The sequence below is a fragment of the Netta rufina genome, assembly GCF_964035555.1.
Source record: "Netta rufina genome assembly, chromosome: 10".
Classification (NCBI taxonomy): Eukaryota; Metazoa; Chordata; class Aves; order Anseriformes; family Anatidae; genus Netta; species Netta rufina.
The window spans coordinates 8,611,331-8,622,500 of NC_140133.1; the positions used below are offsets into that span (position 1 = coordinate 8,611,331).

An 11,170-nucleotide genomic window follows, 5' to 3' on the forward strand; every position below is an offset into this window, starting at 1 on the left:
AGCAGAGACTTCAGTGAAGAGCATTAAATACATCCCCATTCCCCATCAGTGGAAGGTTTGGATGCAGGCTTGCTGCAGACAGTCTGGGCAGGGGTGCACAGGGTTCCTGCTGTAAGGAAACCCTTACTGCAGGCTCGTGTGGTCCTCAAAGACCATAAGACTCTGGAGTCTTATGGTCCTCAGAGGCACTGTACCAAATCAGTGATGTGTGGTGGCTTTCATTGCCCATGGCTATTAGGGGCTGCTAATAGCAAGGCTTCAGAGTATCCGTGATGAAGATCTCGTATTCCTGCCCTGTTCCCTGGGCACTGCCATCCCACTTCAAACTAGTGGAGACCTGAGGAGGAGAGATCATCATCCAGGACCCGATGAACCAAACAGGTCCTTGACCAGCAGCTTTTTGGTGTCATTGAAGTGGAAGATCCTAACACCATCACTGGCAAGTCCTGCTGGGCAGTTTCACGCCACCAGCCCCAGCCTTTTTTCCATGGGCCTTCCCTATGCTCCCAGTAAGGGAACAATTCCCAAGGACCATGTACCCCAGGCATCACTTGTTCAAGGCCAATGTAGCTGTTTGTCCTCCGTCAAAGGACCTGAATGCTGTTCTTTGTTGTGTTGATTGAAATTTCCCGAAGTTCTTGAATGGATTTGTGCATTCACTGTGTTTTGAGGGAATGAGCTTTCTACCAGGATGGATCAGCAGGGCAGGCCAAGCAAAAGAGCCTGAGGCAATCCAGGTCTCCCTCATCAGGTCTGTGCCTCTCCCACAAGACAAAGAGCCCCCAGTGTGATCTCCTTCCTGTTTTCTCTCTGTAGTTTGAGGAGTGGAAGAGCAGAGGTCTCCTCCGGGAGCTGCTTCGCTACCACATGGTGGGTTGCCAGAAACTGCTGTTGAGTGACCTAGAAGACCAAGAGTCCCTTACATCTTTATCTGGCCACAAAATAACGATCACAGAGAAAGAGGTAGTTCTCTAACATCATTCCCTTCCCTGCCTCACTTGACAGGATGTCACTTTTGCTGTCATTTGAAGGCCACGGTGGTGGTGGGTGATCCCCACAGCCTGCAGGTGGCTCACAGGGCCATGCTCTGGTGGGAGTACCTCACTGCATCCCTTCTCTCTCAGAATAGCATCTATCTCAATGGGGAAGCCAAAGTGGTGACGGGTGACATCGTCGGCGTGAATGGGGTCATCCATTTTATCAACAAGATCCTCATTCCAAATGACCTGGTGGACCATAACATTTCCTTAAAGATCTCACAGGCAAGTCTGAAAGAACGTGCCCTAACATCTGCTATGGTGAAGACAGGGCTACAGTCTTTATCCCAACAACTTTGGTATTGCTGTCCCTGATAAGCCATTTCCCTGCATCCTCAGCCCAAGGCCATATGTGGTTCTCCTCCTTCCAGCTCCTAGCCACGTAGGTGATGTCTGAGGACACGGATCTGGCTCGTGAAGGTGGCAGCATTTGTGGCATAGCAGTATTTGGGCCAGAAGGAGCCATGATCCATCATCAGAGAATAGTGCTGGATGTAGGTAGGGAGGTTGTGTCCCATGCAAACCATCACATTCCTTTTCCAGTGCAGAGCACATTGTAGTGTGGCAGTGAGAGTGTCTTTCAGATACTCCTGAAACAAGTGCTAGCAGCTTATAGCTCCTGGGTTTTTTGGTACATAACACATTCTCTATTCATCACAATAGAGTACTGAAAGCCATCCCATCTCCTGCCATAGCAGCACCTACCCAGCATGAGACAGAGAAGTAGCAGCTGCTAAATGCCAGCCCTAGCCATTAGGTGTGACAGCAACAGAGATGAATTTGTCTTGTTTAGCTACTGTGGTTGTAAACCACCTGGTTTCGCCCCTGCACCACCACTCCAGGTCCTGGGGGGGGGGGGGGGGGGGGGCTCTCTGCTGCCAGGTAGAAACTGGCCCTGTGGCAAAAGGCAACCTCCATGGGTTGGAAGGTTCTCACACTCATTTCTACACAGAGATTGGAGCTGTTCTGACCAGTTCTTGCTTGTGCATGGAAAGGGAGCTTTTCACCCCATAAGGAGTTAGTTTTGTCACTAGCACAGCAGTCGGAAGAGGCTGGCACCAACCACCAAGGTAGACACCGGAATGGATGCACTGGGCTTTGTGACAGGTCGTCTCAATATCTGGGAGAACCACTGCAAGCTACCTATAGAAGGGACTGTGACCTGAGTCAGGCTGGCACGGTGGCTTTGTTCCTGGCGCCTCTTAGTGACAGTTTGTTTTTTTTCCTCCTGCAGCAGAATATCACAGAAGTGGCAGAGGCCTTTGGGTACACCATTTATAGCAAGCTGCTGAAGGTGAGCGACCTGACTCCTGCTGTTCCATGGGAAACTGATGTGTACACATGCGTGTTCACTTTTGGCTTGTGGCTTTTTCTTTGCATCCCCTCTTATCTTGGACAGGATGCGGAGCTGTTGCCACTGATTAGTAACCCTCTGCATAGACCCTTCACCATGCTGTGGCCTACAGATGCTGCATTCAATGCCCTTTCGGAGAAAAGGCAGGAGTGGCTGTACCGCAGAGAGCATCGGGACATGCTGGCCTCCTACCTCAAAGCACACATGATCAGAGACACAAAGGTAAATGCAACACCATTCCACCCACACCAACTTTACATGCTGCCGTGTCACACCCCCTCTCAGTGTGGCTGCTGACCCTGTTCCTCACCAAGCAGCATCCCCTTTTCGAATACGAGCAGCCAGTTTTGCTTGTCTCTTCCATGTTCTTTTTCCCCTCTTAGATTGTCGCTGGTAACATGCCCCAAGTCAAGTTCATACGGACCATGCACGGCTCCACCATCTCATTCAGCTGCAGCAAAACCCACACGGTACGCAATGGTGATGCCAGGCTCTGCTTCCACTGTCAGCTGTCAACTGATGCTCTGTGTTGATCACCAGCAGGAAGGGAACATAGAGTTGGGATGCTGGCCCTTTAGAGAGGCTCAAGACTCAGAGGCCAGCTGGCAGGAAAGGGCAGAGGCACATGTATCTACAGACACCTGCAGTGCTGACCAGATTGCTAAGCCAGCCGTGGGGTGCCATGACCTTTCCATGGCATGTGTCGCGTGGACGGAGAGGTGGCTGTGAAAAATGACATTTGGGTGGCTAAGGACATGAGTGCAGAGAGTCTGAAGAGTTCTCAGGGTGACTGAGAAGTCATGACAGCCAAAAAGGGAGATCCTCAGGTGGTGCAGCCAGGGTATGGGATGTGCCAGGATCACAAGTTGTTTTCTTCCTTTGGTAGGGGGAGCTTATGGTGGGGAACGGTGATGCCATGATCGTTCAGAGGCACATGGAGTTCAGTGGGGGCATTGCTTATGGCATCGATAAACTGTTGGAGCCACCAGATCTGGGATCTCGGTGTGATGAGTTCGTCTTCGTTGAGCTGCAGGTGAGCACTTCAGATAAAGGTGAAGAGAACCTGCACCGTCTGTTGAGCCCTTGCCAAGGAAGAGGGATGTTAGGAGGGCTTACTGCTCTTCCTTGGCAAAGCTCAGTGCAGCTGAGAGAGGCAGAAATGCATATTAAGTTGCTTTGGGGTTTCTTTCTCCCCTCCACAGAGATCTCCGGAGAGCTGCGGACTCTGTGGCTTCGAGCCGCCCTGCCCTCCTGGCTCAGTTCATCGGGTAAAGCTCCCATCTTTGCCACCAAGGTGGCCTGTTGCAGGGCTGATGACAATACCCACGTGCCCCTCGTGTTTCAGCCACAAAATGAGGGCACACCTTCGTGTAGCAAGTCCCTTGGTTTTTGGTCACACAGTTTTGTAGAACAGGAGATGGGCTGAGCAATGTGGGATCAGGGACCACAGTGGTCCTTACCTGGTCAATCCCAAAGGGGTGACAGGGCTGCGTGGGTCCAGCTTCAACTCTGAAGTAGCACGGGGGGCTTTTGGGAGGGAGTGTCACAGCAAAAGAGCTCAGGCTGGCCGCTGCAGCTTCCCCAGGGATCAGGCGGGGAGCAGCTTTGTGCCCTGCTCACTGCACTGCCCATTGTCCCTCACATGCTGGGTTCCTGGCATGTCCCCATGTTACTCCCACGGCTCACCAGCCCCACCACATGTTAGGAAGCCTCTGCTTCTCGGTATAAAACTGAATGGGTGGCACAGAAATGTCAAGGTGAGGTGTCAGGGACACAGTATCCAGCGACAATGTGGCAAACTCTGTGTTTTGCCTGTTTCCTCGCAGGGGGGAACCAGGGGCTGCTACTATTACGGAAACCAGCTGTTCAGAAACACTTTTCTGTTTCACCACTCCTCATTGTTGCGGCCATCCTGGCCGCCCTCCCCGTGGGACCCCCTCAGAAGACACTTCTCTTCCAGGGGGTCTAGGAAGCAAGGCTGTGAGAGGATCTGCATTTCCACCCAGTGGGTCCCCCAGTGCTGCAAGAACCACTATGGCCGCGACTGTCGGGGTAAGGAGGCGTGAGACCCTTCCTGGCCCTTTCTCTCATGGCAAGAGGGCAGTCTCATTCAGCATGGGTTTCTGATGCCTACAAATACACTTCCCCAGGGAAGGGGAAGGGAAAGGGTGGGCAACACCCCAGGTGAGGAACCCCAGCCCATAAAGGGTGTCGGGAACAATCGATTCCCTGTGGATGGTATTGTACCAGGGAATTCCCTTTCCTTGACGAATCCCACGGGGAGCCCTGGGTGCCAGGCAGCTGGCGGTAGTTGTCACACATATCACTGGTCCCTAGATGCATCCAGTGCACAACCATTCCCAGGCACCTGCCCCTCTGTGCTTCATGCACAGGCAGCTTTCATGTACCTGGATGAGTCTGCTGCCAGGTTAGCATGGGGCAGGCCAGCACAGACTCAGCATCCCTGGGAGCAACCAGGCTGGAAACCATGCCAAATCTGCTCTTCTTGCCCTCATTCCCAAGGCTTTTAGTCAGGGGATGTCCCCAGTGCTCCCTCCCAGGACTGCCAAACACGCTGTAAGGCACATTCACATGGCACCTGGTGCACAGACTCTGTGCAGGGCAGCGGGCACTCCCCTCCGGTGCAGGGCCACTTTGTCACCACTGTCTCACTGAGCTGCCCCATTTACAGCATGCCCGGGAGGGCTTGAGGCGCCATGCGGTAACCGTGGTACCTGCGACGACAAAATCCGAGGCTCTGGGAGGTGCAACTGCAGCCAGGCTTTCATTGGGACCAGCTGTGAGCTGTGTGCTCCTGGCAGATATGGGCCAAACTGCCAAGGTAAGGGGGAAGCCCATAGGGCGTACAGATGGTTTGTATGGAGATGACTGCAGCACATGGTGCTATTTGGAGGGGGGATAGATGCTGGGTGACCTTTTTGCAGCTTACAGCATGGGAATCAGCTCTGCCACATGTGTCTGTTCCCCACAACACTCGGGTCAGATCTCTATGGCTCGGGACACCTCTCCCTGAGCTCTCTGCGGGACAGCTGTTGCGCCAGGTGTAGTTTCAAGAAGGCTCTGGGTTCAAAGACCCCCTTCTGGTTTGTCACACCCAGCTGAGAGCCCCTGTTTGGCTGAAATACTGGGGTGTGTTCAGCAGGGACCTGTGCCCATGTGAGGCAAGGGGAAGGAAAAGGCAGTTTCCCCTGTCCCATGCTGGGCAGATCTTGACTCTCCAGGAACGTTTTTAAGGGCTGAATATTGGCAGGGACTCAGAGGGAGAAGGCATCACTAGAAGTGCCCAAGGGAGGGAAATGCTGGGGGTCTGTGGGAGCTTCCCCTCCTGCGTGGAGGATACGTCCTGCAGAGAGGGGGGGGTCTGGGCTGGCAGCAACGGGAAGGGGTGTGCGTGCATGTGTGTGTGTGTATTCATGTGTTTGTGTGTGTGTGTGTACTGCCATGGCTGCCTGCATGCACTGCTCACACAAGCACATTTCTGTCCCGTGGCCTTTGGCTGCAGTGCAGGCAGGTGCCATTACAGCATTCTTTACCCATTCCTCGCAGAATGCAAATGCACGGAGAACGGTGTGTGCAATGGAGGACTGCACGGCGATGGCTTCTGCTTCTGTGCTGAGGGCTGGACTGGAGAACGCTGTGAAACCAGGCTAGGTGAGGGGTGCCAGGCCCCACCGCTGCCTAAACCCTGACTTTGTACTGCCCCCAGTGTGAGGGACAAGTCCTGTTCCCACAGTGCTGCTCATGGTCTTGCCTTGGGACAGCACAGTGCTCCTACAGCAGCCCTGGGGGTGTTTATTTAGGGCTGATGAATGGCACCTCCCACAACCCCCAAAAAACCCTGGTTCCATCACCTGCTGTTCCCTGGGACTCAGAGAACAAGCAGCCAGTCAGAACTATCTCCAAAAAGGAGCTATCAACTGGGGGGAAATGGAGGGCCACGGCTTATCCTGAGAGCTGGTCTCAGTTACTGAACTCCACAAGGGTTGGGGAGCCTCTGGGGCAGAGGCAGGTGGTGGCAGCCATGCCCGTGTTGCAGCCTTTGCATCACACGTGTGGTTTTCTGACCTGTGTGCACTCTGGTTTCAGTCATGACGCCCGAATGCTCTCCACCGTGCCATCCCCAAGCTGCCTGCCGCTCCGGCAACCTCTGTGAATGCAACCTACACTACGAGGGAGATGGTAGAATGTGCACAGGTGAGGGGGAGCCACCAGGGGATGGGGTGGCGGGGTGGTGAGAGAGGGGAAAAGTGGACAACGTGGCACAACAAGAGGTGACAGCCTCCTGAGCAGTTCCATGGAGAAAGGCAAGACAGACAGACCACCAGGGGACTGAGCAAAGTAAGTCAGTTAACGCAGTGCTTTTATCCGTACAGTGATTGACATGTGCAGCCAGGACAACGGGGGGTGTGCTGCACAGGCACAATGCACGCAGGTTGGTGTCAACATCTCCTGTGCCTGTGCTGCTGGGTACCGAGGAGACGGCTACGTCTGCGACCCCATAGACCGGTGTGCAGATGGAAGGAATGGGGACTGCAGCGAGCACGCCAAGTGCATCAGCACCGGGCCGGTGAGTACATCCCGTATGTCCAGGGACATCTGCATGCCTGTGAGAGAGGCTGGTTGACAGTGATGTGACCGTGTCCCCTGCTGCTGTAGGCCTTGTGCCTGCCCGGCCTCTCTGGTCTCAGATATTGCGCTCATCCTGCAGGCCCTGCTAATGTAATTCTGAGGCCATTTCCCCCCATCCCTCTGTCCAACAGGTGTAAGTGGTGCGAGTCATGGCATTTCTGGACTGTTGTGGGGGCTCTGGGGTGGTCCTTTGGGGACGATGCCAGCCATTTTTGCGGAGGAACCAGAGCTGCTCACTGCAGAAGGGACACAGAACATGATGCAGTGCAACACTCACGAGCCATGTACCCATGAGCTGAGCTGTCTTACAAACAGCACGTGTCAAGGAATCAGTGTAACATTTTCGGCAGGGTTATGTGCAATTGGGTGTGGAACAGAAGGATGTAGGACAGAAGCCATGCAGCCTAAGGGCCGCACGTTGTGCCACGGTCCTGGTGGGCTGCAGAGGCATTCTGAAGGCTCGTCCCCAGGTTCACAGGGATGCACAGTTTTCCAGCTGCTCTTTGAATGTTTTCACATGCCGGCCTTCCTTCGTGCTGCAGAACGAGCGGCGCTGTGAGTGCAAGCGGGGCTATGTTGGCGATGGGATCCAGTGCCTGGAGGAGGCGGTGCCACCCATGGACCGGTGCCTGGACAACAACGGGCAGTGCCACCGGGAGGCCATCTGCACCGACCTGCACTTCCACGGTGAGCATGCTGTGACATGAGCCATGATGAGACCACCCTCCCTCATCCTTCACCTTGTGGCTGGGGCATCCCTCAGGAGAGGTGGGAGAAGCAAGGGGCCTGGACTCGTTACTGCAGCTTGGTCTGTTTTTCACAATCCCTTTTTCCCCTCCATGTTATACAGGGGAGGATGAACCTGCACCCATCCTCCGCACCCACCCTTGGCTGGCTGTGCCACCTGCACTCAGACAGGGGACCCACGCTGCAGGGAGCAGGCTGGAAGACTGCTCGCTTTCGGTGCTGTGCTGATGCTCCTGGGACTTGTTATTTTGCAGATAAGACGATGGGTGTATTTCATCTGCAGTCACCCCGAAAGAAGTATGACTTCACTTACGAGCAGGCACAGAGGGCCTGCGCGGCTGAAGGCGCCTCCTTGGCCACTTTCCGGCAGCTCTCGGCAGCACAGCAGGTCAGCAGGGTGGGGGCACGGTGTCCATTTGCCTGTCGGTGCTTCCTCAGCCTCCAACAGAAGAAGTCGTGGGGACAGCAGTGGGCAGCCTTACCAAAAGCATTTGCTTTTGGTAAAAAAGCTGCTCTCCCTGGTGTATGTAACCAATTTCAGCAGCCCAGAGGGTGATCAGGTCGTGGTAGCCTTTATTCAGTGAGGTTATCCCAAAAACGACCAACAGGGAACAGCTGAGGCAGGAGGGATGGACCTCAGCTGGTCCTTCACTTTTGCCCCATGGTCCATGAAACCAGGAGGGCTGCTGGCTCCCACTAGCCATGCTGGGACATAGCTTGAAGCAAAACGCAGCCCTTTACATGCCAGGAGAACACAGTCTAAGGCTGCACGATGGAAGTGTGCATGAGGGCACACAAAACCTGGCCTGGAGCTATTATTTTTTAATCTAACGATCCATTTTCCTTTGCCAGATGGGATTCCATCTGTGCCTGGTGGGGTGGCTGGACAACGGCACGGCTGGATACCCCACGGCCTACCCCAACCCCAGCTGCGGGGCTAACCGGGTGGGCATCGTGGACTACGGCACCAGAAGCAACCTGAGTGAGACCTGGGATGCCTTCTGCTACCGGGAGAAGGGTGAGTGGCATGAGCACCTTCCCTGGAGAACATCCTGCCCAGCACAAGTGAAGGCTGCGGGGACAGTGCTGCCCCGAGGGCACGTCCCCTCTCCCCACACCCGTGTCAGGAGGGAACACGCTGAGGGCCACCCAGAAGCCAAGGCAGTGGGGGTCTGTGCAGCCACCATGGGCACATCAAGGCACAGCTCAATGTTCCTTTGCAGATCTGGTGTGCACCTGCCGGGAAGGGTTTGTGGGAGATGGGTATTCCTGCAACGGCAAACTCCCCGAGGTGCTCGCAGACCACCCTCGCTTCTCCACCTTCTATTCCGTAAGAAATGAGCTCCTGGGTCCTTGGTGTGCCAGCAGCTGGGCACAGGGGGAACGGGAGGGATCGAGGGCAAGCAGGAGGAACAAGAGGGGTTCAGCCTGTGTGCTGGGGCAGAATGCAAACAGCAAGGCCTTTTCTTTCCAAGGTCGGGGGGATGCTTGTTGGGCTGAGCATGATTACTGCTTCAAGCTGTAATCATGCATTAGGACACATGCAGTGTCCTAATGGGGAAGATTTCCCGTCTTTTCCAGATGTTGCTTGATTTTGCCAACGACACAGAAGAAGGATTGGATTTTTTCATCTATTTGTCTGATGACTCCGCTCCCAAAACTCTCTTTGTGCCCCTGAATTCTGGCTTTGCAAAAAATGAAGTAAGTGAACAGGGACGGAGTGGCCACTTGAGGGTGCATGGAACAAAGGGGAGCTGTCTCAGCCACTTCCCATCCCCGCTCTGCCTTGCTTTTTCAGACACTGACAGGAGAAGAACTGAAGCTCCACGTGTCATCCAGCAATGTTGTGCTCTTCAGCTTCAACCTCACAGCAGGCACCAACATCACATCCCAGTCAGGACATGATCTCCACGTGTCAGAGCTTCCCGTGGGGAACGGCACAGAGCAGGCGGTACGTTTGACGTCCAAGGAGGATGGAAAACCCCACAACCTTCCACCCCCCTTCTATTTTGAGACAGGAAACACGGGGGAGGCTTGCTGATCGAGTGCCAGCACCTCTATCCCATACTGTAGGGTGCCAGGGGAATCAATGACAAGATGATCGTGGAGTGGGACATCATGGCTTCCAATGGCATCATCCACGCCATCGCGGAGCCACTGAGGATCCCACCGCCCGCCGTGCACGTCAGTCAGGTGAGCGTCCAAGGGCACGTGTGGGGATGGGTGGTGCCAAAGGAGCTGGAGAATGGGGACAAGGGGCCCACGGTGGCAACGTGGGGGGCTGAGCCGTGCCGGGGCTGCTCCTCTCACCGTTCTTCACTGCAGGTCAACGGCAGGGCCCAGCCTGGGGGCTCTGTGGCTGCGGGGCTGGCGTCAGCCCTGGGCCTCGCACTGGTGCTGGCGGCCGGCGCTGGAGTCGCCTACTGCTGGGTGAAGCGGCGCCAGCGGGATGGGCAGTTCGGGTACCTCCAGGTACGAACGGGGGGGGAGCCCTAGGGCTGGTGTGGGGTTTTCATTCTTCATTTGTAGTGTTTTTATTTGTTGTTATTTCTCCTTTTTTCTTGTTTTAATCCCTTTTAGCCTACATTTATTTTTTATTACATTTCAGTTTTTTATTTTTATTTTTCTTGATTTCATTTTTTAAATTTTTAATTCCTTTTAACCTAGGTTTATTCTTTATTACATTTCGGTTTTTTACTTCTATTTATTTTTCTTGTTTTAATTCCTTTTAACCTACATTGATTAATTCCATTTTTATTTTTTATTTATTGTTTTTCTTGTTTTCGTTATTTTTAACCAATTTTTATTGCATTTTATCTTTATTTTTTATTTTACATTTCATAATCCCCTTTTTATTTTCATACACTTTTTAACCTAAGGGCGGGCTGCAGGGGGCGGGCGGGGGAGGGGCCCGCCCCGAGGGGGCGGGGCATGGCCCAAGGGGGGCGTGTCCCACTCTACACCTGCCCCACCCCCCTAGGCCGACCTGTGCGAGGAGGAGGAGGAGGCGGAGCCGCGGCCGGCCCGCCCGCGGGGGGAGGCGGGGCCACGCGCCGCCAAGCCCCGCCCCCAGCGGCCGCTGGTCGCCATCCCCAACCCGCTCTACGGCGGCCACGCCCCCGACTACGAACCGCTGCACGTGAGCACGGCCCCGCCCCCCTCCCCGTGACCACGCCCCCCTCTGTGTGACCACGCCCCCTCCCTATACTCCTGTGTCCCCCCCCCGGCCCCATTGCCCCCCGTGACCCCAATAAAGCGCTGCCCCCGTGTCCGAGTGTCCGAGCCCTTCTCCAGGCGTCGAGCAGGGGCAGCAGCTGCCAGCCCCCAGCGCTGCCTCCTCTCCATCCCCTCTGCCCCTGCAGCATTCCCCACAGCTCACTCA

At 54.9% G+C, this 11,170-nt stretch overlaps 1 protein-coding gene across 1 annotated transcript in view; it reads left to right on the forward strand.

Annotated features, from left to right (window-relative positions):
* The window catches only part of STAB1 (stabilin 1), a 56,451-nt gene extending 45,432 nt beyond the window's left edge, over positions 1 to 11,019 (forward strand). Inside the window, exons 48-68 of the mRNA XM_084292768.1 lie at positions 817 to 963; positions 1,125 to 1,262; positions 2,272 to 2,331; positions 2,437 to 2,613; positions 2,775 to 2,861; positions 3,278 to 3,424; positions 3,594 to 3,659; positions 4,218 to 4,443; positions 5,084 to 5,233; positions 5,959 to 6,063; positions 6,499 to 6,606; positions 6,786 to 6,979; positions 7,584 to 7,728; positions 8,043 to 8,176; positions 8,641 to 8,806; positions 9,012 to 9,118; positions 9,370 to 9,489; positions 9,587 to 9,739; positions 9,862 to 9,981; positions 10,114 to 10,260; positions 10,769 to 11,019. Of these exons, the coding sequence (XP_084148894.1) occupies positions 817 to 963; positions 1,125 to 1,262; positions 2,272 to 2,331; positions 2,437 to 2,613; positions 2,775 to 2,861; positions 3,278 to 3,424; positions 3,594 to 3,659; positions 4,218 to 4,443; positions 5,084 to 5,233; positions 5,959 to 6,063; positions 6,499 to 6,606; positions 6,786 to 6,979; positions 7,584 to 7,728; positions 8,043 to 8,176; positions 8,641 to 8,806; positions 9,012 to 9,118; positions 9,370 to 9,489; positions 9,587 to 9,739; positions 9,862 to 9,981; positions 10,114 to 10,260; positions 10,769 to 10,957 (2,886 nt within the window). The 3' untranslated portion in view covers positions 10,958 to 11,019. The remainder of the gene's footprint in view (positions 1 to 816; positions 964 to 1,124; positions 1,263 to 2,271; positions 2,332 to 2,436; positions 2,614 to 2,774; positions 2,862 to 3,277; positions 3,425 to 3,593; positions 3,660 to 4,217; positions 4,444 to 5,083; positions 5,234 to 5,958; positions 6,064 to 6,498; positions 6,607 to 6,785; positions 6,980 to 7,583; positions 7,729 to 8,042; positions 8,177 to 8,640; positions 8,807 to 9,011; positions 9,119 to 9,369; positions 9,490 to 9,586; positions 9,740 to 9,861; positions 9,982 to 10,113; positions 10,261 to 10,768) is intronic.
* Positions 11,020 to 11,170: the final 151 nt, after the last annotated feature.